The sequence below is a fragment of the Xyrauchen texanus genome, chromosome 7 (assembly GCF_025860055.1).
Source record: "Xyrauchen texanus isolate HMW12.3.18 chromosome 7, RBS_HiC_50CHRs, whole genome shotgun sequence".
Lineage (NCBI taxonomy): Eukaryota > Metazoa > Chordata > Actinopteri > Cypriniformes > Catostomidae > Xyrauchen > Xyrauchen texanus.
In genome coordinates, this window is record NC_068282.1 from 23,498,363 (window position 1) to 23,524,759 (window position 26,397).

The following is a 26,397-nucleotide window of genomic DNA, read 5'->3' on the forward strand; positions in this document are numbered from 1 at the left end:
TCAACAGCGCGTGTGTGCTAAATAGAGTCTGTATTTGCCGTTATCGATACTGTAGAAAGACAGGTATCATAAATGTGTGTGTGTATATATATATATATATATATATATATATATATATATATATATATATATATATATATACTTAATAATTGTAGACTGATATATCAGTGCCAATAGTTGTTTTTATTTTAATTATCGTTATCTGCAAAAATCTGTGCCAATAGTTTTTAGATTTTCTTTCGTCCTTGTTCCTCTGTGGCAGACGCTGGAAGAAACAACAGCTGACTGACAATATTCAACCATATTTTTATCGTCACTTTATTGCAAATTTGGTTATTTTGATTAGATAAATCAAGTATTCTAAATTGAAGCGAGGGCATGAATAGAAAAATTAGACTATATTGAAACGTGCCTCATCAGCACATACATTATATCTCCAACTTCATATCTTGTAAATAATAATTTTAAATCCTTCATCCTATGAATATATTGGTTATTAAAAGCTTAATTAAGTTAAATATTAAAATATAGAGCCTTGTAGCAGAGCCAAGTCTCTGTCATTTCAAAATAAGATTCCCAAAATAATTGTATTTCAGACTTGTTTATAGTCCTGCGTCATGCACCAAATATTCATTTTTTTCTGGTTACAACAAGACGATAAAAACATTTAGGGCTTTAAGGAAAACATTTGTGGCTTAAGCCCCTGTAGACCTGCACTAGTCCTGCAAATGGACAAATCCAGTGATTAGTTATTCCTCAAAAGCACTCATTGTAGCAACCCGTTTGTTTCCAGGCGGGCTGATAAAAAAAGCCTTGTGAATATCATAAAGCCAACCACTCAGATTAGAGCTGCCGATTTCAGACAGTGCTTGCCATTTTTGTGTGCAACATGCATCAGACAGTCAGTTAACGGACTTTGGGGTGCCTGTGCCACCAGAGGCTGAGATTTCTCTTGACTATGCTATCCAATAAAAAGACAAAAAAGCCCCAAATGAAAATGGAAATAGGAATGTTGGGATTTCAGCAAATGCAGAGGAGAGAAAATGTGCTCCAGGGGAGGATGAGAGGGAAGATAAAGGAGCTGCAGTCCTCCCACATTCTCTTAGATCCCTGCTAGTTTTTTAAGGGTAATTCCCTACTCATTCATTGGCAGATAGTTTGGAGAAGGAAATTTAGCAGGATTGCATGGCTTAAATGTGGGTCTCCCTCTCATTACTGCAGGTGGTCCTATGACAATACGTAAAGAGGTGGGTGAGAGTTGGAGGGGGAAAGGGGGAATGAGAGATTTAGTGGGAAGGCAGGAGGGAAGAGGAAGATTGGCTGCGAGTTGTCTGTCCCATCTGGTCGCACACTCCCACACACTCCACCAGCTTCAGTGAAATGAGACAGTGAGCTTTCACGCTGTAGGCGTCCAGAGAGTGAACAGGGAATGGTGAAAGAAGTGATGGGAAGTAGATAAATTAAAGGAATAGTTCACCAAAAATTCAAATTCTGTAACAATTTACTTACACTCATGTTGTTCCAAACCTGCAAGACCTTATGAGGAACACAAAAGGAGACGTTTTAATTAGTGATGTTAGTCGATTACAATTTTTAATGGCAGATTTTGAAAGTGCTGAAATTTTACTTTATATGTAATTATTTTCCTGTCAAAATGCACTTATTTCCTTCTTAGGAAAGAAACACAAATATATGTAACAATAATGCTTTATTAACATTTTCCAAACAAAGCCTTCCACAGTATAAGGATTCAAGTTCAAATCAAGTAACATTAAATGTTTCGCAAAGTCTAAGTGAGAGATTGACTTATTGAAATAACTATGCAACCTTGCATATTCATTGAAATGCACAATAAATCTGTAAACTCTCATCCTCCACAATATTAATCAGCTGGCAGACTTTAGCTATCTGCTTTTTCTACAGCAGTCGTGAAGCAGTATTCTCGATTTGTGTCAGGGCGTCAACACAGCATCAAGCGCCACTTTGAACTCCACATGAAAAGCGCTAGTAAACAATGTCTTGTTCTTCATTTTTGTGATAGTTAAGACTTGACAAACGTCTATGGTAATTAAATTGAGCCTTACAGAAGCAAAGTACTTCATTTCTGTCACAAGTCCCATCTGGGCTTGTTTTGTACAACAAATAGCATTAAGAAGTCATTTCCCCATCGTCTGATCACTAACATGGCTGTTGTGTGTGTTTGTGGTGGGTGCGTCAGTATAATGAGTATCAATTACTCACTTTAAAGCTTAAAAAAGGGCTCAAAAGTATGATAAAAGTAGTCCATGCAATTGGTGCACCATATTCAAGTCTTCTTAAGGCATAAGATTTGGTGAGAAACAACAGTGTAACATAATGCAACAAATCTTTAGTGCAAATTTTTACGACTGTTATGCAATCATGACCGCTATGCGTGTTCACAGTGGCTTTTTAAGCACTAAAAACAGATGAACATGTGAACACATAAATAAATAAAAAATTCACAAATATTTTTTCTGTTAAATGACACTAGATTACAGTCCTCTCTGTGTCCTCACTGTGAATATCTTTCAAAAATGCGATGACATAAACCCTATGTCCTATTCCCTTCAAAGACTTCACCATCCATTGTAAGAGCTTTGGATGGCTGAAAGGTGTGGGGCTCAAAAATAAAGTTCATTTGGAACACACCTTTTAAGTAATTGTTTATTGGAAATTCTTTTTGAAGGAATCTTATAGTATGGCTATCATGATAGTTCTTTGTTTCGAAGTGCCCTTTGGAGACTGATTTATACCGTTTTAAATGCAGGGAGGCCAAAAGTTCTTACTGAAAGTCGAATCACTACCCCCAGTGGCTGAATCTGGAAGTGTAGTTGAACTTAGGGGCAAATGTGAGAGCCAGGTACCAGGTGAAATGCCAGGTTTTTTGTTTTTAATAATGTAATGCAGTCAACAGAAATGCATATATTTTTTTAACCATACACCCTAATCCAAAATTCCAAGACTAAACCTAACCATCAGTTTAGTAATAATATAATCTTAGGAGGAAAATATCAGGGTCAATGTCAGGGTACACAGATTCCATGTGACCATGTTGCACTTGAGCAACCAAGTACCTTGTAAACACTTTTTTTAACCAGCGAGCTTATAAAAACATGTGCATTCTGGCTTAAGGATATTGCATAAAACCAGAAAGCTTTTGCCATTTTTGTGTGCAATATACAATCAAACAGTCAGTGAATGGACTGGTAGGCTGCGGTGTGAGGCTGAGACTGCATTCAGTGAGGTGTGTCAGTAAGGAGAGCCTGAGAACCAGAGTCTGAATGAATGAATGAATGTTGCATTTATGAATAAATGTTGAATGAATGAAAGTTTGATCTTCATATGGATCCCTGTTGTAGCTTTGTCTGTCTGTATTCTGTTCCAATGGTGCTGATCTGTGTCTATGTGTGATAGGAGGCCATGCAGCAGTGGTACCAACACTACCAAGCACAGACCTACGCCAATACTAGCCAAGAGACAGCTGCAGTTACTGAGTGCACAAAGGAGCAACCTCAGGTAAGTTGTAATTTGTCTCTCTTTGTACTTTTTTCTTTGTCTTTTGTCTCACACAAGTGCATATCAAATCATATCTGCAAACATTTAATTTCTTAAAGTAATAGTTCACCCAAAAATGAAAATTCTGTCATTCTTTATTCACCCTTATGTCATTTCAAACCCGTATGACTTTCTGCCATGGAACAGAAGAGGAGTAATTGTGAAAAATGTTGATGCTGCTCTTTTCCATACAATAAAAATGAATGGGGACTGAGGATCTTGAGCTCCAAAAAGGACAACAAAAAAAAAAACACAAAAAAAGTAGTCTGTATGACTTGTGCGCTACATTTCATGTCTTCTAAAGATAAATAATAGCTTTGTTCGAGGAACAGAATGAAATTGAATTTGTTATTCATTGAAAATCTTCCCCTCCACAGTAGCTCTCAAATGTCATTCACACTTAAACTTGAACATAACACTTCCAAAACATGCGGGAAACAGTGCCGTTTGGTATCTTTACATTAAGCTTGGACAAATGCGTCTTGACTCCCCATTTCTGAATATATCAGATTTTAGAGCTACAGGGGAGAGAATGATTTTAAGTTAATAACATCTTAAATTTCAGTCTGTTTGCTCACAAAACTATCCTATGGCTTCAAAAGACTTGCAATATAGCGCAGAAGTTGTATGAACTAATTTGATGCTTTGAGTTTTTGATGCTTGACAGCCTCACTTCCAATTATTTTCATTGTATGCAAAAGAAGAGCATCAACGTTCTGCCACACATACCTTCTTGTTTTCCTCGGATGAAAAAAAAACTGTTTAGGTTAGGAACAACATAATGGTGAGTAAAATATGACAGAATTGTGGGTGAACTATTTCTTTAATAATTGTTTGGGTCAATTGTCCTTCTGATTTCTGTATGTGAGGGTTTACTGTATGTGTGTGTTTGTGTGTGTCATAGGTGGTGGTAACCTCCTCATACGGAGACTACAATTCTTACATGCATGCTGTCAGTCAGTACTATTCTCAGACGCAGATGAGCCAGGCAGCTGCTCAAGTCTACCAGCACCAAGATATCAGCAAGGTACTCACAAACACACACAAAACACATCATGCTTAATCATGGTCACTTTACAGTATACATTAGCTCTATCTAAGCCCATCTCAAAAAACAACTCTGAAAACTGCATGAGGATTAAATTCTTACTGTGCTGAGGAATACACATATCTACTGTACATATACAGTATCAGACGTATCAGATCTGCTGCAGAAAATTTTTACATATTTAAAGTGCCCATATATTTCATATCACACACATGTTGGTGCAGCTATCCTTATGAGGACTCTCCAAAGACCTCATAAGGACCTCATTTTTTATACTTTACAAACTGTAGATTCTAGCCCCTAACCCTAACAAAAAAACTTTCAGCACTTTTACATTTCCAAAAAAACATTGCTTTGTATGTATTTTTTAAGCGATTTGAATTATGGGTACACTAGTAATGTCCTCATAAACCACATTTATAGCATAATACCCTTGTAATTACCAGTTTGTAACCTAAACAAATTCCTTGAAAAGCACTTAAACCTGCCCACACACACTGAAGGTAGAAATACCCCAGCCATTATTCTTCTGCTGGCAGATGTCAGAAAAGTTCACCGTGTCTATCCCAGTGTATCCCAGCTGACACTGACCTGCCACAGATCGCTGTGACTATGACTTAATTGCACACTGTTCATACTGTCACTTAAATAGACCAGAAAATTAGTCATTCATTTCTCTATAGGTATATACAGTATGTATAAAGTATACATTCAATAATCAAATATGTATACTGATTTTGTTATGTGTGTGTGCTTTCTGTAACAACAGCACCCATCTTATATATTAAAAAGCTTGCAAGATAAAATAAAGAAATAAGCCCATGCATTTCAGTGATTTTACAATGGTTATGTGGTGTTGTTTGACACTAAGTTGAGGTTTTAGCTTTTATTTATGGTGGCAATAACAATATGATAAAAGACACCAATATTGAATAAATAAGAACATTTATTAAAACTATATTTCATAAGAAGATTCTTCTGGTAAGTAATATAGTTCAGCAGATTTTAGCCACTAGGAATTCATTTTACAACAGCTTGAAATATGGCTCATTGAGTCAGAATTTAGAGATGGTACTATCCATTTATATACTACCTTTTATACTTGTACATACAGCATGGCTCAAAATACTCAAAAGACTCAAATAGTCTGGTGGAAACAGAAATTGAAACAAACTGCACCTCCAACTGTCACTCGATAGTGTAGTGTGTAAAAATGGTGCAAAAATGCTTATTTTCATGTTGACGATCCGGGTTCTGTTCCCCCTTTTGTCCCACTCGTATATTTCCTTTAATACTACTTATAAAAATTCAAATAAAGGTTGATTGACACACAGAAATGTGGTCACAGTGACGGTCGGGGAGTTGAGAGAAAGGTTTGATCCTGGTAAAATTAACCATTGTTTAACTATAATAATATTGTGGTAATTACGTATGTATTTTTTGGCGGAACCCATATTTTTAATGCAATTAACCATGGTGTTACTGCAGTACTATGCAGTTAATATACTAACCCTGTTTAATTTTGTGGTAACTATGATTTTACTACAAAATATCATGGTGATAATATGGTTACTGTAGTAAAACCATGGTCATTTTTGTAAGGTTAGGTTTAGGGGTAGGGGTTGGTGTAGGGTGGCTCTGGGACTCTAAATAAACACAATAAACACACTGTATTTATGATTTAGGTAGAAGTGCAAATAGGATCTGCTACTATTTGACAAGCAATCAAATAGTAGCAAATTTGTTCGTTTTTTTCGGCCTTGTATTCAGTATATATTTTGTGTTCACAAAATAATCATATGTCATACAAAGACAGTGTTCTAAATTATTTTTCTCCTGCTGGATATTTGGACTGTATAGACATACTGTATGTGTACTTCATGTTTGTGAGTGTGTGTTGGTTGTATTTGTGTGGGATCGAAGAGCTTATGTAAATAGGGTGTCAGGTAGCGTTACAGGTCAGATATTGCATTCCTCTCTCAGACTCATGACGCTCTTAGGATATGATATCCTGCTGAAAACACTCCGTCACTCCTCAGCACAGCAGCTGAACGTGTACAGTATGTGTGTGTCTGTGAGTAGAAGCGTCATGCCTATTCAAATGGCCCACCAAGGGCCCATTTGAATATCCCATTTGGATTTTGAATGCAACTTCCATATATATTATTTGTATCTTTGTTGTTTAAATTGCATGATTATTGTGGGTAGGGTTAGGGCAGCGTGTGTGTACAGTATAAGTGTATAAATGTTTGATGATGTCTCTATGTGTCTCTCTGTAGGAGGTGGAGGTGTTGAAGACACCCTTGAGTGCTCCTCTGAATGGCAGTGCCCAGCCCCTGCTGTCCGCCTACAGTGCCCTACCCATCATGCCAGGCTTCATCTCACCAACACACACACCCAGCCCTGCCACACATACACAAGCCACACCCACAGACTGGAACCAGTACTATTATGTGAGTGTGTGTGAGAAAGAGAACTGAAACAGACTAAAGACAGTTACAGCGTGTAACATCTAAAAGATTAGAAGTTCCCTAATAAATTACCTGATTTAACCTTTCCCTTATTCCTTAAACTTAATCATAAATTAACTACATAATGTTTTGTTTTCTAATTCTAAAAATGCAAACCTGTTTCTTTTAGGGGTAGGGTTAGGGTTCGTTTTGGGGTTAATAATTATAGTAATATAGTAAATGTAATTAGCATTATATTAAAACAAGTATATATCAGAGTTCCTCATTAGCCGGGCCGTGAGAGGCAAATGTTTGGCCCACACTAAAGGCATGCTCGCACAAAATCCATGACAATTTTGCGAGACAAGCTTCTGATAAAAGGTCTATAACAGAGTGCATAAAACATATTATCTGAACAGCAATTTCACCCCTGTACAGTTGGCGGCGCTGTTGCTGTTCTACAAACATGTATACCAGTCTCCTGCCTTGCCCAGCTGTCAATGCTATTGATTAATATATCAAATGCTGTTAAAGCATTTATTTACCTAATTTGGCATAACTATTTCATTAACTTCTTTCCATGGTGTTGATGCATTCTGAGGAGTATATAATATGAGTTTAGAGCGCTGTTTCATAAATATACATCCTATTTGTATTTGCACATGTATTTTGCTACAAGTATATTCCAAAATGACTCCCATAGCCAACTAATCTTTTCATCATGCCTGGATTAATACCTTGAGAATATAACAGGTCTATGATACACTGTGATACTGTGAAAGTACTGTGATACATATACATGTGGAATAGTGCACATTAAGAATTGCATAGTACAGACAAAATAATTTGTAAGAATACATTGGCACACAGTCTTTTCTTTATTGAAATTATTGCAATACTTTGTTATATTATCCTTAAGAACATTAACAATATTAATGCTTATAGGTCTGTAAAGGGGTTAATGGAAAGGAGGAGGCGAGAACTGGCTTGAGAATATAAATAATGTTTTAATAAGAAACTTAAACAAAAAGACAAACACACAAAAGGTGTGTTTAATAGCAGAATTCCTGGTAAAAAATAACAACATTACCCATGTAACTGAGGCAGAAAATCCACCAATCAGAGAATCATGCCAAACAACCCAATAGCAACCACACACTTTAATAATGCACTGAGAAAGCCGCAACATGTCTCCCTAGACTCTCAAAATACTTACACCGATGAGCCAAAACATTATGACCACTCACAGGTGAAACACATAATGTTGATCATCTTCTAACAAGGCCACATGTCAAGGTCTGGGTAGATTAGATGGTAAGCGAACAATCAGTTCTCATAATCAATGTGTTGAATGCAGGAGAAATGGGCAAGAGTAAAGACCTGAGCGACTATGACAAAGGCCAAATTGTTATGGTCAAACGGCAAGGCTTGTGGGGTGCTCCAGTCAGCAGTGGTGAGTACCTGCCAACAGTGGTCCGAGGAGGGACAAACCACTAACTGGCGACAGGGTGTTGGCAGGCCAAGGCTCATTGATGCGTGAGGGCAACAAAGGCTATCCTATCTGGTCCAAACTGACAGAAGGTCTACTGTGGCACAAGTCACAGAACATTTTTATGATATTACGGTAGGAATGCGACAAACACACAGTGCATCGCACCCTGCTGCATATGGGGCTGTGTAGCCCAGACTTGTCAGAGTGCCCATGGTGACCCCTGTCCACTGCCGAAAGTGCCTACAATGGGCACGCGAGTGTCAGAACTGGACCTTGGAGCAGTGAAAGAAGGTTGCCTGGTCCGATGTGTGCCATTTTCTTTTACATCCCCAGTACGTGTGCACTGTTTACCTGGAGAAGTTATGGCACCAGTATGCCCTGTGGGAAGACAAGCAGGTGTGTGATGCTCTGGGCAATGTTCTGCTGGAAAACCCTGGGTCCAGCTATTCATGTGGAGGTCAATTTGACACGTGCCACCTACCTAAACATCATTGCAGACCAGGTACACCCCTTCATGGCAATGGTATTCCCTGATGGCAGTGGCCTCTTTCAGCAGGATAATGCGCCCTACCACACTGCACACATTGTTCAGGAACGGTTCGAGGAACATGATGAAGAGTTCAAGGTGTTGCCCTGGCCTCCAAATTTCCCAGATCTCAATCCGATTGAGCATCTGTGGGATGTGCTGGACCAACAAGTCTGATCCACGAAAGCTCCACCTCACAACTTATAGGACTTGAAGGATCTGCTGGTAATGTACCACATACATACCACAGGGCACCTTCAGGATTCTTGTAGAGTCCATGCCTCGGAAGGTCGGCGCAGTTTTGGCGGTATGTGGAGGACCAACAGCATATTAGGCAGGTGATAATAAAGTTTTGGCTCATCGGTGTATATATTTGTATTAGGACTGTCGATTTAATGTGTTATTTAGTGCAATTTAATTGTATGAAAATTAATGTGACATTATTTTACGTAAATTCCGTAATACACCTTGATGTTTTTGCATAGTCAGCAGGGGGCAACCTCAGTTTGGGCTGTACCTTGGCCTATACCTAGAATTCTTTTGGCTGTTCAGGCAATGTGCCTCTAAACCGATGAGAGCAGGCAGCAGGGGCGGACTGGGACTAAAAAGTGGCCATGGACTTTCTGGCCCGCAACACCACACCGTAACACACTGGCTCATTGATTTAATTTTCTGGCTCAATTTACAATTTTTGTGTAGACTGCTAGTCAGGACAACAGATTGACAAATGACAACAGACAAAAATTGTCATAACTTTAAAACATACTGTATAAAACCACTGTAAATGAGATGAGTGGATTTTTTTAAAGAAAGCACTAAAATAAGCACTTTATAGCTCAGACAAATTACATGTCTGAAAACTTTTTCCATACAGATGTTAGGTTAAAAAGTACATGAGTACATGGGAAAGTGTGTATGTTAGGTGACGTTTAAATATGTTTATCACCTTTCAACTTTTTTCTAGAAGTGCAAATAAGCTATTGTCTTAGTTAATATGAGGTTGTGTAAACAACAAGTATAATAATAATAATAATATATTGTATATGTATATATAGCTATAAAAGATCATAAAATGTTGTTTAAAATAGTTAGATGAGGAAAGCGTCACACAGCAGGACACTGATGACAATGCTTAAAATGTAATGTCAGTTACTCGCATAATAATAAACATAATAATAATATATTGATTCTATATTTATAATCAACAATTTTATATCAATGATTTTATGTTTTTCCCACATTTTTAATTCTATATGTAATATGAATAGGCAATTCGCAATGCTTCAGGAAATTGTAATTAGTTCCATCAGTAAATACGTTAAGTACACAGTCTTGTACCTTTGTCTTGTCTAAATTTTCAAATACTTTTTCGCTTCAAATTAAAGTTTGGAATGCTGTGATTCCCCTCGGAGCTGGTTGGTTTGTTTCACGGCTTAGAACTGTTTTTATCAAGGATTTTATGAAATCCTTATGGAAAAAAATTAATGGGAAAATATTTCCAGAACCAAGATGGCTGAAAAAGTGGGCAGACGCTGTTGCACTCTGGATTGCAACCTAAACTGTGCCATAGTAAGAGTGGTTTTGCCGACATTTTGGAGACCAAATGAAAACATACTAAATCTAGTCCTGATGAACATCTAAAAATGCAGAAAGTTAGTTCATGAACTCATTATTAAAACAATGGTTAATGGAAGTCAATTACTGAATCAATGGAAAGTCCCTACCATGACAGAAAAATGTGCATGTGTGTTGCAGCTTTGCCTGTTAGAGAAAAACCAGCAGGAGTCTGGCAGTAGCAAGACAGACAGAATGAGAGATAAACACCTCTAACTGCACTTCACCGATTGAACAATGAATGCTTTATCATAGTGCAAGAGTCAGAAAATTCCTCAGACGTATGTGTGGGCTGAGGGAGAGGGTGTCAATCACTTACTGTGTCACACAAAAAAAAACCTGTCAGTCATTTACTGTACGTCACACCAATTATACAAAAAGCAAAGTGCATAGATGCATCATCAGACAGGTGAAATTATTTTCAAGAACAACGTGCAGTCTGTGCCAAACTAATAATATAAATAATTAATATCTTTTTCTCTCTCTTAGAGTCAAGCTCGAGGGCAAAAGCGAGAATACCCCACACTGCCTACACAGGAAGTGACATCAGAGGGGCAGTATGTAGGCCAGCACTCGCAGGGTCTTGGGGGCCAGTATGCCGACTACTACAAAAAGAAGAGGATCTAGTGCGCGCACACACACACACATACACACACACATGCTTGCACACACTCCTCTTTGTACTAAGTTGCTGTCGTCTTGGCCAGGCCTTAACTCTTAGTCTTGTATAACCGTTATGTCTGAAGAGATTGTACATTTTATTGTGTGTTAGCAGGTTTTTGCCTCCTATTTGAACTTTATATGTGGCCAGGGTACCAGGCTGGACCTTTAAAGATGGCAGACTCTGATACATTATGGTAATTGATATCTCGCTTTTTGTGTTTTGCCTGTTCACTTCTCTCGCAGGCGGGGTGTACCATTGGGGAGGGAAGGGGGGTTGTCCGTCTTTCCTTTTAAAACGGTTAAGGGCTGATAAAGATTGAGCTACACTCAGAGAATAACATTTTCAAATAATTTGTCTTGACAGGGTAGGCCATAGCTGATGTTTATTATATATTCTGCTAAATTAATGTATTTTTTACCATGTACAGACATTACGGAAATATTATGTCTTGCTTTATGTGTCATATTATCTTTATTATTAATGCTGGGTAGAGGTCAGCTTTCCTAAACATACAGGAAACGCGAATACTTGTGTGTATACATGGCAAGCAGCGCAAGGCATTGTTCATATCTTTGATGATCAATCTTTTATTTGTCTCTGTATGTACTGCTGTATCTATAGGAAAGATCAGCCATTTTGAATACTGCAGGAGCCTTAAAACACAGGGCACTCAAAGACATGACTAAGGCAATAACCTCTACCAACTTTGATACAAAGTCACTTTTCTCCCTCATTGTCACAGTGGTGACCTACGCTTTTCTTCTTTTTAATAAAGGTAAGGGTAATAATATATTTGCAGTAATAGTAGTAATATTCTGTGGCTGGAAGTGTGTCAGGGAGGTCAGAGCGGATTAGACAGATGGCAAACGGCCCTGATTGAACACCCACATGGTAATTATCTAACATAATGCCTTTACATGGGTATTAGTGCTTCATTATACTGACGTTTAATCTCTTTAATTCTTTAATGGGGGAGTTTATATTTTTTTGTGACAAACAACAACCAAAAAATCCTATTGTTAATGAATCTTTCTTGTTTTACAGTTAAAATATTAAAACAGGCTTAAAACAAGATACATATTCATGAGATTTAAAACTGTGGAAGATATTAAAGGATTATTCCGGGTTCAATACAAGTTATTCTCAATCTAAAGCATTTGTTGCATAATATTAACAAAAAAATCCGTCCCTCCTTTTCTAGAAATTCTAGATTCCAGTGAGGCACTTACAATGGAAGTGAATGGGGGCCAATTTGTAAACATTAAAATACACACTGTGTTGATTTAAACAATTTTACAGGTCAAATAATACACATTTTAATAAGTATTTATGCAAGTGTATTTATAAAATTATAAGCTTCACATTTCTGCCTCTAAACCCTCCAAAAATGGGCTCCATTCACTTCCATTGCAAGTGCCTCAGTGTTTTAGTTTTGCTTTGGAAAAAAAAAAAATCAACATACATGCCAGAAATGCTGTCATTTGAGCTGAACTTGTATTGTAACCCAGAATACTCCTTTATGACTTGTTTTCAGAGAACATCTCTTAGATATGTGTGTTTTTTTTTATCTTGTTCGACTGGCAGTTTGTGTCCCACTTGTTTTAACTTGTGCCATCTAAATTTAGAGAGATTTATTCTTAAAATGAGTGACACAAATCACTGCCACGAACAAGACAAAATATACATATTCACATTCTCTGAAAACAAGTCTTAAACTAATGTTCCAGGTTCAATACAAGCTAAGCTGAATCAACAGCATTTGTGGCATAATGTTCATTACCATAAAAACCATTTTGGAAGCAAAAATTACGATTACAGAGAGGCACTTACAATGGAAGCGAATGGAGCCAGCACATAAACATTAAAATACACATGGTTATAAAAGTATAGCCACAAGACATAAACATTATATTGGTTAACATGATTTTAGTATGATACAATAACTTTTCTAAACTAGCCTGTGTAAAGTTATATCCATTATAACACTAAAGACATGTTAACAAATATAATGTTTACATCTTGTGGCTATACTTTTCAAACAGTGCTTATTTGAATGTTTATGGGCTTGCCCCATTCAATTCCATTGGAAGTGCTACAGTAACCACATTGTTTGCTTTTTTTAAACAACAAAATTGTGATAATCAATGCCACAAATGCTGTTGATTCAGCTTAACTGTGTATTGTATTGGTTACTGGTTGGATGCAGTCTGCCAGCCGAATGTCTTAAAAGAAGCTGTTGTTTTGTTTTGCCACTGCATAGCATGTGCAGGCTTTTCCTTAGCATGCTCATCCATTTATGATTAAGGCTCTGTGCCTTCCTTTTAGTATACTCTTCTGAAGTGATTGTCTCTGATCTGCACTCTCTGAAAGCCATTCTCTCCCATCCACAACAAGGTTGGCAATATATTTGAAGAGGAGGCTCTGTTATTATTGCGTCCTATTTACATTGCTTTATTGTGTTATTGATTACGACTATAAAAGACAATCCCAAAATGATATTGGTACCTGAAGCTCTGAGTCCCACTTTGAGCATAAATCGGCACCACTCATACACCGAGGCCTTTATTTATTTATTTTGAGAGGGAATACAAGACATGCTAATAAATGTAAAAAGTAAGCTTTTGGTTGTCTGTTTAAGTTTAGTTTGTCGTGTTGGTAATTTTTGTTAGTTCCTTAAAAACGAGACTAGTTCCAAAATGAGAACTCTACAGGTATTATAACGCACATGTAAGCTTTTGTTCATCAGCTTTAGTCTGGAGTCCTGTTGTGTCCTCCCACTTCTGTGATGACTAAATGTTCTTTTAAATGTTCCTGCTGTAGAAAACAAAAAAAGGAGAGCTTAAACCAGCTTAAGCTTATTAATGCTGATATGTTGTCTGATTTTAAAGAGGTTTTTGGATACATTTCGGCCAGGCTATAAACTACGACCCACAAACCATTTTAGCATGGATTATGCTTTTGTCAGTAGGAGGCCCTAAATGAAGGAAAATCTGAAAAAGAGAGGGGTAACACTTTATTTTAAGGGTCCACAATAATGCATTAGTTAATCATGAGTAAGACTAACTAATCTATATATAATTGTAGAATAAGGCTATCTTAGCCATAATTTACAACTTAATAAACGTCTTATTTTGTGCTGAAAATAATGTAATTAATGTTTAATTTCAGGGATCATATATCAAGTTTACTAAACAATATTAAGCCAGTAATTAAGGTTAATTAGAATTGGCTTTATAAAGCTGTTACTAGTAAATTAATAACAACTTGACCCCTTTTCTAAAGTGAAAGTTTAACCTGCTCAAGTTATGAATTTGTTTTGAAAATGCTCCAATTACAATAAATTAAGTAAACCGCAAATACTGTAATCACCATTAAATGTCAAACAAATGAATAACTTGTGTTATAGGAATCAAATAGTATTTTAGCAGTTCTTTATTAACAATTTAGTCAAACCAATAATACTTGGTCATAATTGCCGTCTTAATATAGTTCAATAAACATAAACAGGTTAAACTTCCCCTTTAGAACAGGGGGTCAAGCAAGGGAGCATCCTACAGCTCTCTATGGAGCGAAGTGCATTCAATCCAAATTTCTGATATAATGTCAGTTACATCTCAGAAACCTGAATAAGCAACAATCCTGGAAACATAATACACAATTTGATAAAAAAAAAAAAAACATCTGACTTTCTATAGCTTGGTATTATTTCAAAATGTAGTACCGCTGTCAACATATGTTGCCCTACATTTTTAGAGAAGCTATTTGTTCTAGAATTACTAGTTACAAATCAAAAAAGGAAATGGAAAATGCACACAGCGTTGTTAAGTCAATGGCCTTAATCACTGGCTTAATATTGTTCAGTAAACTTGATATATATGATATCTGAAATAGAACATTAATTGCATTACCGTCAACACAAAATAAGTTATAAATTATGGCTATGATAGTCATTCAACATTTAGTTATACATTCATATTCATTCTTAACTAGTGCATTATTAAGGACACTTAAAATAAAGTGTTACCAAGAAAGGTTTTACATCAATTTTTCTGCTATTTTCTTATGAAGTCTAATAACAAAGGTAAATTATATCTTGATATTTTTCCAGTTACTGTCAAAAGGTGAAGGATGAGATATTGTGCCTACTTACCTTTCTGTTGACCCTGGTATTTATTGAGGGTTAACAACATACCAACATTCCCCTTATATCTTTAGTCAAGACTGTATGTATCTTTCCAATTCTGCACACTGCGAGATCAACAGACCTCAATGTGAGAACTTTTCCCCTCTGAATGTCAAAGACGTGTATGTGTGCACCTGTATCTCAAAGCTTTGCAATACTTAAGTGTCTCTTAATGATGTAGATGGTAGTCACCTGTTCCAACATGCAGGGGTTTCAACACTAGTGTGCTTTGTATACATATTGCAGCCTGTTTTAGGTTTAAAAGTTGTACTTAATTTTTTTTTCCACTTTGAATTCAGGTTTTGCAATATTTTATATCCAAACTCTATTGATATTGCTTTACTGTGAATAAGCTATTTTTAGGAAACAGTGGAATTTAAGCATGCATATACTCCTGCAATACAAAAAGTAATTTCTTTCCTTCTTTATAAGTAGATGTTACAGAGCTCAATGCTTTGGGGTATTTAACACACACACAAAAAAAAACTATTAACTGTATTTATTTTATGTGTATTTATGTACATTTTCCCTTGTTGGATACAATTCTGTTGTAATTCTTTTTTGATGGAAAATAGTTTGGGGTTTTAATTTTGAGCAGATGGAATTGTTTTGCATTCCACATTAAAGGACAGGAGAATAATGCCTGTTATTAAGTTTCGTCCTGTTTTTCCTTTATTCCATTGTGTGGAGGCGTGGATTTGAAGGCAGCAATGTACATTAAATAAGCCTTCAGTTTTAAACCACATGACACTTTCACCTAGGAGATAAAACATTTTCCCTTTTCAAGAATCATGTGAGGATTTAGCATAATCTGATAATTAGATAGGAATGAGTGTGTCTTTGAATACAAAGCCTCTCGTAAGCGATATGAATAACAGCTAAGGCTTTTAAGCACTAGCACATTTCAACAGCATCCATCTTCCAGACACTGACAGTTCCCCAACAGAAACATGTTGCACTTTCATTATATCAGTTAGTTTGCATTTAATTGCATTGTGATAAAAAAAAAAGGAAACATCAAATACTAATGTAGTTTGTATATGAAAATGGTTACTTCAATATCTGAAAGTCAGCAGAGCCCAGAATATAATTTGCACAAAGATGTGGATGTTATCATGAGAGATATTTCATAAGCTCTACTGTCCCCTAGTGGCTCATGTAGGCAATACACTGAAGCAATGTACCCCCCCCTTGATGCATATCCATATATACTTCCACATTCAGCTCTCAAAATCATCCACCTTAGCTTTCCATGGCAAATGTGATGTTTTGCGAGAGAGTACAGTTCTTTGGATGTGACAACATAGTTCACTCAATTGGTGCACACCGTTTCAAAGTTCAGTAATCCAGTACGTTTGGAACCTTCCAGTGTTCCAGATGTGCTCCATGAAGGAGGACAGCTGTCTGGTCCGAGTCAGACACGATCAGCTAAGATACGCATTCTCTCACATATACTCGAACCCAGTCTTTGAGCACTTACCATACTCCACACGTCAATCCATCTCACATGTGGGGGCACAATCCACTCAACATCCACTCATCGAAGCTTCAAACAACCGACCACACATGTAAATCTACATTCTTGACCCCAACAATTTTCAATTCTCAGCAGTGGGCTCTGTCATTGAACGTGACTTATTGAAGGGTGTGAGCGGATTCAATAGTGCATGCTGAAATGCACCATGGAAATAATGGGTCATTCATACATGCAACATGGTGACAAGTCTGACACTGAGGCACAATAAGAAGCAGTCAACAGTATGTGTGAACAGATTCCAAATTGTCCTCTCTTCACCCATGTCTGGTCTGCATTTGAACTTGAAGAGAAAAAGGAGCGAATCAAGTGCCGGGAAGCGTTCGACTGTTCACTTCAGTGATTCTGGCAGGTTTTTTGCTATTTGTAATTCAAATGGCTTGCAGTTTATCTGAGTTCATTGCGTGTGGGTATAGTAGGGAGAGTATATTTGAAAAAATGCTACACTGCACAGTGATACATCTTTTTTTCTTTTTTTTGTGGTGGGTTTTGTTGTTAAACTGTCAACTGGGACTGTCTCTTGCAAAAGAGGTAGAGTTTGTGTCCCATCTCATTTCCATAGTTACTGATTTTCGTTCATCTGCGGAAAGACGGCAATCAGGCCTTTGAAGTCAATCCTTTTTTCAGGCGTCGCCTCCCAGCATCTCCTCATCAGATTGTACAACTTTCAAAACAAAAAGAACACATTCAGAAAGAGCCGAGAGTACAGCACATACCTGCAGCATTTAATAACCTAACCATTCACCATCATTACATGAATAAGTATTTTTACAGTGTGTAAAGCATGATAATACTATATTGCAAGGTTTCCTAACCTGGGGCTTGCAGAACTGCAAGGGATTCAATAGAAATGTCAAATTAAATAAAACTATAAATTAAAGGATTATTCCAGGTTCAATACAAGTTAAACTCAATAGACAGCAATCGGTTCCAGTGAGGTACTTATATTGGAAGTGAATGGGGCCAATCTATAAACATTAAAATACTCACATATTGTTTACGTCTTGTGGCTATACTTTTGAAACAGTGTGTTACCATTTTAGTGTGATCAAATCACTTTGTTGCCATGACGACATAATGTCATCAAACCTTATAACCCTAAAATTACTGTAAAAATTACAATTTAAACAACTTTACAGGTCAAATATACATGAGTTTTAACAGAAGAATGAATGAAAATTGGCTCCATTCACTTCCATTGTAAGCGACTCAATGTAACCTTGATTTTTGCTTTTTTTTTATTTAGAAAAGAAAGGACGAATCAATAATTTATTTGTGGTAATCAACATTATGCCACAAATGCTGTCGAGTGAGCTTAATTTATATTGAACCCAGAATATTCCTTTAAGGTCGAACATATAGATGAATGTAAACCAAAACAGAACACTTATTTTGATGTAAAAATTATTTAATTAGTTTTACTTATTTGTAGAATTTGCAAAGATTCATTATATTTTACTAATTTGTTATATTTACTGAAACTTGAATAGATTATTCCTATCTGGTGGCATCCAGTCGTTTACCACAGAAAATTATTTTGACTCGTTAAAGAAACTAAATAATTAATTGACAAATAATGGAAGCCTATATGGCAAACTTTTTTATAGGTAATAGTTGTTTATGACAAAATGGTTGGGAACCCCTGCTTTATGGAATACTAATATGATCCATCACATAAATGCAAAGCATTTTGTAATTGTGAAATCAAACTATGCATTACCCTGTCTGAGCAGCCATCTGGCTTTGGAAGTCTCTTTCCCTCCTCCAGGACTTTGACCAATCGGGTAACAGTCATTTGGCCATGTGTTGGACCAATCATTTTGAGGAACACCTATGTGGGAGTGGAGCACAGTAGAGTCACTGGACTAAGACATTGACATCCAACCTTATCTTCTCTACCAAACAACATTTAACCCTCTACAGTGCTTTTAGTAGGTGAGAAACCATTGTAGTAAATTGTGCCATTGCATTGTGTTGGGAAAATCTGACAAATCCCTCAAATCGACGTGCAAACGATTCCTCCAAAAGTGGCAATAAGAGGAAAAGTAGGGTTGGTTTACACAGATATCTACTACAGCCTTTGGGTAAGACATCTGCCACTCTGGGCACAGACTGGCACCATCTGCTACACTCTCAGAGAGAGAGAGAGAGAGAGAGAACCATATTCACTGGTTCCCCTTAAACAATGACTTCTTTCAGACTTAATTAAATGAACATGGGGTGTCTAAAAGTGAATAACAAGTACCCAACTCTGCTTAGTAACAAATCTGTATTATACTCCTGCTGTTTACAATCAAACACTGCATTTCTAATTCGATCACAAGGAAAAATTATTACATAAATAAGTCTGTCCTATGAGTGACAATGCGGCTGTGCTATTTTGTGGTGTTACTGAGTGGAGGCTCCATTGCAGAATGGTAAAGACTGACAGTCTCGATCATCTTTCACTTTCATTGCATATTTTGTCCATACAATGAAAATGAAGGTTGACAGAGGCTAACATTCTGAATAACATCATCTTTTGTGTTCCACAGAAGAAAGTCATACAGGTTTGGAATAACAATGGGGTGAGTAAATGATGACAGAATTTTCATTTTGGGGTGAACTATCCCTTTAAGAAATAAACTGATGAAGAATTCCAGGATGGAGGGGGATTTGTTACAGTTCATTTAAATTGTATTTTTTGATATAAGTTTTTAAAATATATGAGGTAATTTAAAGGCTCATTAACTTTTCATGACTCTTTTAAAGCATCTGGCCACTTACCGACATTGGGCTGCATGAGGGATCACAGTACGTGAGGAGCTCATACATGGTCACTCCAAAAGACCACACATCAGATGCCCTGTAGAACTTGCAATGGATCAGACACTCTGGAGCATACCTAGAAATAGAAGGAAAAGAATGCTTACAAGGTGGATTTTCCAGCAACATTTAAGGGCATTTCATAGTTGTATGTAATTCAATAACTTGTGATGTCATATCACTGGGCCACACATTTCGTATTAGAATTCATGGAGATCCTGTCATTGCAGTCCAGTGATATCATTGAAGCTTACCAGAACACTGGACTGTCCAGATCGTCTTTCACAGTGTAGTAACCCTCACTGTCCTTAATGCTTTTTGTCAGTCCAAAATCTCCAATCTTCACTGTGCCTTCATTCTCCACCAGAACATTCCGAGCAGCCAGATCTCTGTGGATGTAATTCAGAGAGCCCAGATAGTCCATGCCCTAGAGTAGAGGTCAGAAAACAGCAGGGATGAGCATAGAGTTACACTGCTGTCTCAATAGTGCAATATTCTACATAACAAACAAAACACATGGACTTATCGCAAATCCTGAGAACTCAATGTATTATTGTAATGGTAAAACAAGCAATACAAAACCTCTTCAATATAAAGTTTGACCATAATCTAACGCATAGGGGGTCAATATATCAGCAAATATTGGACCATTATTAGATTATCTGCATGGGCCGGTTGGCTAATTAACATATTTGGTGGTTCCCCCTTGTGTACAATAAGTTTCAAAATCCAATGACAGTCTTGTCAACATAAATGTTAATAAACAATTAAATAAACATAGTTATTATAACATTCTCTCTGAGTTTCAAATTTAAATTCAAATCCACTGAGAACTTTAAAAACAAATGGGTTTATTAGAATGTTTATAAAAAAAAATGAAGATGTACATAAAATTGCTGAAATTAAAAACTTTTTCATAGTATTTCACACAGTATTTAACCGTATTATTGTATGTATGTTTATTAAATGTTTATAAAATTAGACATACAGATTGTTGAAAAACAGGGCCACTATGTTTGATTGCTCATATCTTAAAAATGCTTTGACTTTTTGTAAATAAAAGATGTCAAGTGACGTCATCGTGTGCAACAACTTGCTACAAATACATACATAAGTCAAATGTTAAGATAAGATTTCAATGGCAGCAAACTTTCACTTATTTTTAATAGTTTTGCAAAGATTTCAAACAAACTTCTTTCACTTTGTCATTATGGGGTATTGTTTGTAGAATTTTGAGGAAAATATTTAATTTAATCCATTTTGGAATAAGGCTGTAACATAACAAAATGTGGAAAAAGTGAAGCGCTGTGAATACTTTCCGGATGCACTGCACGCACGCACATTGCCGTTTCAACAGTCGTTTTTAATGTAGGAATTTTATTTATTTTTTGCCTTTAAAGGGCATGTAATTTAATGCAAGATCTCTTGGCAACATGATTTTCTTCTCACCACAATTGTACAGAGCGTTTATCAGAGTTAACATAGACTTTGTCAGTTCGAACCAGTCTGGCCATTCTCTGTTGACCTCTCTCATCAACAAAGAACTGCCGTTCACTGGATGTTTTTTGCACCATTCGGAGTAAATTCTAGAGACTGCTGTGTGTGAAAATCCCAGGAGATCAACAGTTACAGAAATACTCAAACCAGCCCATCTGGCACCAACAATCATTCATGCGATTATCTAATTAGCCAATCGTGTGGCAGCAGGGCAGTGCATAAAATCATGCAGATATGCTTCAGTTAATGTTTACATCAACCATCAGAATGGGAAAGAAATGTGATCTCAGTGATTTGGACTGTGGCATGAAAGTTGGTGCCAGACAGGCTGGTTTTGAGAATTTCTGTAACTGTTGATCTCCTGGGATTTTCACACACAACAGTCCCTAGAATTTACTCCGAATGGTGCAAAAAACATTTAGTGAGCGGCAGTTCCGTGGATGGAAATGCCTTGTTGATGAGAGGTCAACAGAGAATGGCCAGACTGGTTTGACCTGACAAAATCTATGGTAACTCATACAACCACTCTGTACAATTGTAGTGAGAAGAATATAATCTTACAACTCTTATCAGACAACCACTACTAACATATTCAATATAAAAGTGAAATATAGTATTGATATTCAAATATGGTGTTACCTGGCAGATCTGTACAGCATAGTTGAGGAGGGTTTTCAGGTCTGTGCGAGCTTTGTTTCTAGGGAGGTATTCCTTCAGACTGCCAGCTGGCAAAAACTCCATAATCAGCTTAATGGATCTGCCACCTTAAAACAAAAACATCAAGATATTTGCTCTTTGGACACATGCTCTTAAAATCTAGACATGCTGTGCCAAAATCCATTTAGATTTATATGATTCATGGAGTTCAGAATTGTGGTTTACCCTCTTCATTGCAGATGCCCATATATTTCACGATGTTCTCATGGTAAAGTTCTCTCAGGATGTGAATCTCACACCACAGGTTGCTGCTCTGCTCTTCACTGTTCTCTGGCTTTAAAGACTTCACGGCCACCAGTTCTCCAGTCCGATCTCCCCTTGGGTCATATCGACATAACTCCACCTTCCCAAAATGACCCTGAAAACACACGGTTACATAAATGAATAAGAGTCCAAACAGGTGATGGCAAGTGAAATGATAACCATATTGTCCTTGATGAGTTTAAAGACACAGAACATGGGGTAAATACCTCTCCAAGATCTCTTATCTTTTTGAGGAATCTCTTCTCAAACACTGTTGGATCCACCTCTAGTGTGGGAACTGGCTGAATGGAGGGGTCTGAAAAAACACAATCATTGCATTAACTAATCCGATTATAACACATTGACAGGGACAAATAATGGAAATCTGGATTTTCCTTGCTCTTTTGAAATAAAAGATGTCAAAACCGTATGAGCACATTAAAATATCACTTTGTATATGTCAATTCATTATTCTGCAACTTGGCTCACCGTGATGTACAATGCAAGTACACCAGTACATGGAGGATAGCCAATTATAACAGTGCTCATTTACCTGTAGAAGACTTAAATGTATAGTAGCAAAAACAGATGGTTTAATTTCTAATTGTCGGAGAAAGGATGGAATATGATCATATAAATCAAAATGATGAATGTCGTTGGTGCTGAAGCCTTGACTAGCATTATAAGTCGATTGCAGAATAAACAAAAATGCTACAAAAGTGAATAATGTGATTTTTACAAAACATTTTACTTTAAAAATGCTTCAAGGATAAAGCAACTCCAATTATCATGTTTGCATTGTGTGTGTGTGTATATATATATATATATATATACACACACACACAGAACTCTGAGTAATTTCATTAGACATGGTTGTAGGTCTTGATTTTAACCACAAGAGGGCAGGATTGAGTACAGTTTAAGTAAGCTGAAATTCCCCTTCTTTTCAGACTGATACAAAGAAAACTTAGATAGGAGATAGTGTGTATCAAGGGTTGACATTTTAAAACCTTATCGCTTGAGTATACCGATTTTTTTGTTGTTGTTCTGTCTGAATTTCTTACTCTGTTTTTCCACCATGTCAATGTCTCTGACGATGGCCCTGAAGAAGGGTCTCTGGTGGGGGTCATAGGTCATACAGTGGGTCATTAATTTGGCCAGCTCCTCACAGTCTGGAGTGGCCAACTGGCACTGCGCAGCATAAAACCTCTCTTTCTACACGGAGACAAAGAAAAATGCACCATCAACAACAAGTACATATCAAGTACAATATCAGATATATAAATAAAACTACAGGCGTATGGAAAGTCAAATTATCTTTTAATGTTACCAGCATTACATATCATAATTCCAGAATTCCTATTAAAGAGCTCTCTATCTGAATATTTACTTGTTCTAAGTTTCCATTGACTCCCATTCATTATTAATTGCAGAGCTCTGAATATGAATTTTTATCCAGTTGGAGATCTGTAATTCCATTTTTACTAGTAAGAAATCCAAGAGCTCTACAATTGCATTCTTACTAGTATAAACATTTTTAGAGCTCTACAATAGTGATTCTTACTAGTAATAATTGCACTGTAGAGCTCTTTATTCAGTGCCAACTCATTATGTTAAATGGCTCATGCATATCTGACTTGTATAAATTGACAGGTGGGAAGATGTATATAAATATGTATGGGGGCAAAACATTTATTATGAATATAAAGTATATGATTATATATGATCTTATATCATATTTTATTATACATTTATTAAAAAGATTACAATCATTACAAATTCTATTATAACATTTTTATTTTTTACCCGGTATTTCGTACGTGGGCCGTATGAGTTTCTGATATGTGAAAACGTCTTTGAACTTGTTTCAAGTGTATACAGAGGTGAATTAATATAGTTAATTAATGTAAAATATTATCCTTCAATAACAAAAGCATATTGGTGTTTTCATTTCGATATTCTCATAATCTTTACACTATGTAAATGCAATCAATATTTTTGCTAAATAAGCTTGTAAAAATATTTCATTCTAATATTTTACAATGTAGCATATGGCCTTTATTTTGAAATGTAGCCTACCTCAGGTGGGATTTGGAAAGGGAAATTGGTGTAATTCCCTCTGTTTTGCATCTAATGAATACAAGTTTTTACTAGTAAGAATGAAATTGTAGAGCTCTTTGATTGGAATTGTTACCAGTAAAAAGGCAATTGTAGAGCACTGCAATTGCATTCTTACTTGTAACAATGTCATTACAGAGCTCTGTAATTAGAATTCTTACTAGTAATAAATCTATTGTAGATCTAATTAATTGGGAGTTTTTACTAGTAAAATGTCATTACAGAGCTCTGTAAATCATTCGTAGAGCTCTGCAATTGCATTCTTTACTAGTAGAATTGCAAATAGAGAGCTCTGCAATTGCATTCTTACTAGTAACAATGTCATTACAGAGCTCTGTAACTGGAATTCTTACTAGTAAAAAATATATTCTCTTATACACTCTAACTAAAATATTACCAGTAAAAATACAATTACAACAAGTAACGCTGGATGCATTAAAAGCGAAATCGGCTTGCCATAAAGGTGCACTAAGTAACTATGTTGCACTGGCTAATATGGCAGTGGTTTTGGAGTTATACTTACATCTGGAGGCCATATCGCACAAAAGCATACATTTTCATTTACAAAGGCTATTGTAAAAACATGATATCTACAGACAGCCATGATTTATTTATGCTGTGAAAAATGTCCGACAATAAGGGGGTTACTGAAATAAAATAAAATAATTCGACTCATCATGTGCACATATGTTGGTCCTCATGAGACAGCCCAGCACCATGTAAAATAATACAGCTTCTAAGCAACTGATATGACTGGGGCCTTCATCTCATGTGAGTGTTTATGATTATAAAATTATTTTTCAAAAGTACTATTAAAGGGGTCAAATAATGCCATTTTTGTACAAGTTAATATGAATCTTTAGGGTCTAAATGAAAACTTTGTAATATACTTTTATTAAAAATTCTCATTAGTATTTTAAGAAAACACTAATTTTACCTGCTCAAAAACAGCTCTGCTTTCAGCACACCGTTTCAGTGCATATGACTTTAAATGATAATGAGCTTTGGTCACCCCGCCCCTCCGTACACAGTTTTTAATAACACAATGACCATAACGCGTTGTTCATTATAAATGTGGGATTATGAATTATATTGAGAACGTCGTAACGTTATGGAAAACATGCCGTAATGTACCCTGAGTGTAAAAATTAGCCACATTCATTGTGAAGCGTGCAAGCGATTTGCAAAGATTAATATAAAGGTTAATAAAACGTTACACTTCCTTCTTCTGGAGGTGCAGAGGGAATATAAATAGTTGGTACCGAATCTTTTTTCAGCAGCAGCTTCTTAGCAAAACCAGCTTTATACTGACCCTCGTTTATAAAGCAGTCTGGTGAAAAATGATTCGCGCAAACATGAACGCATAGACGTTGCTCGTGGGGAATATTCCCATCGTAAACAAAACTCAGCCACTGCGTCTTCAGCGGTTCAGATTTAGGAACATCAAAATGACTGCTGTGTTCGTTATTACACCGAAGAACAGGACACCACAATCGCTTAGGCGCCATTCTGCTCCAGTGTATCAACAATGATGACGGACTAGGATTGACAGCTCGCTCACGAGCGAGGGCGGGTCTGTGTTGAAACACTGCTGTCAATCAACAATCCTGGGAGGGGCGTCCGACCGTGTGATGTCACACAGTCGAACGGCTCGATTTGAGGCAGGGGAAAATATATAAGGAGATTAAAACAAAAACACTGGATGGATTTTTATTATAATAGGATGGTTGTGTACAGGCACAGCCAACACACATTTCAGTACAATCAACTTGAAAAAGTGCATGTACCATTATATGACCCCTTTAAAATAACTTTAGTGGTTCAACTTCTTATTTAGAACATTTTATAAACAATCTTCACATAAGCATTATAAACAAAACAAGAAATCATCATAGACATATTGAAGTTTGATCTAATTTATGTAATAGTT

General features: G+C 36.5%; 2 protein-coding genes across 3 annotated transcripts in view; one reads left to right on the forward strand and one right to left on the reverse strand.

The window, feature by feature from the left end:
• The window catches only part of LOC127646715 (ribonucleoprotein PTB-binding 2-like), a 110,209-nt gene extending 98,589 nt beyond the window's left edge, over positions 1-11,620 (forward strand). Inside the window, 4 exon segments of the mRNA XM_052130546.1 lie at positions 3,436-3,537; positions 4,481-4,603; positions 6,904-7,077; positions 11,196-11,620. Of these exon segments, the coding sequence (XP_051986506.1) occupies positions 3,436-3,537; positions 4,481-4,603; positions 6,904-7,077; positions 11,196-11,333 (537 nt within the window). The 3' untranslated portion in view covers positions 11,334-11,620.
• A 2,923-nt stretch (positions 11,621-14,543) lies between these two features.
• The window catches only part of LOC127646711 (tyrosine-protein kinase JAK1-like), a 42,751-nt gene continuing 30,897 nt past the window's right edge, over positions 14,544-26,397 (reverse strand). For both annotated transcript variants that reach the window (XM_052130532.1, XM_052130533.1), the window contains exons 17-24: positions 23,414-23,564; positions 22,577-22,665; positions 22,272-22,464; positions 22,029-22,153; positions 20,147-20,319; positions 19,854-19,971; positions 18,808-18,918; positions 14,544-17,751 (exon numbers count right to left, since the gene is read on the reverse strand). In XM_052130532.1, coding sequence (XP_051986492.1) covers positions 17,650-17,751; positions 18,808-18,918; positions 19,854-19,971; positions 20,147-20,319; positions 22,029-22,153; positions 22,272-22,464; positions 22,577-22,665; positions 23,414-23,564 — 1,062 coding nt within the window. In that variant the 3' untranslated portion in view covers positions 14,544-17,649. The remainder of the gene's footprint in view (positions 17,752-18,807; positions 18,919-19,853; positions 19,972-20,146; positions 20,320-22,028; positions 22,154-22,271; positions 22,465-22,576; positions 22,666-23,413; positions 23,565-26,397) is intronic.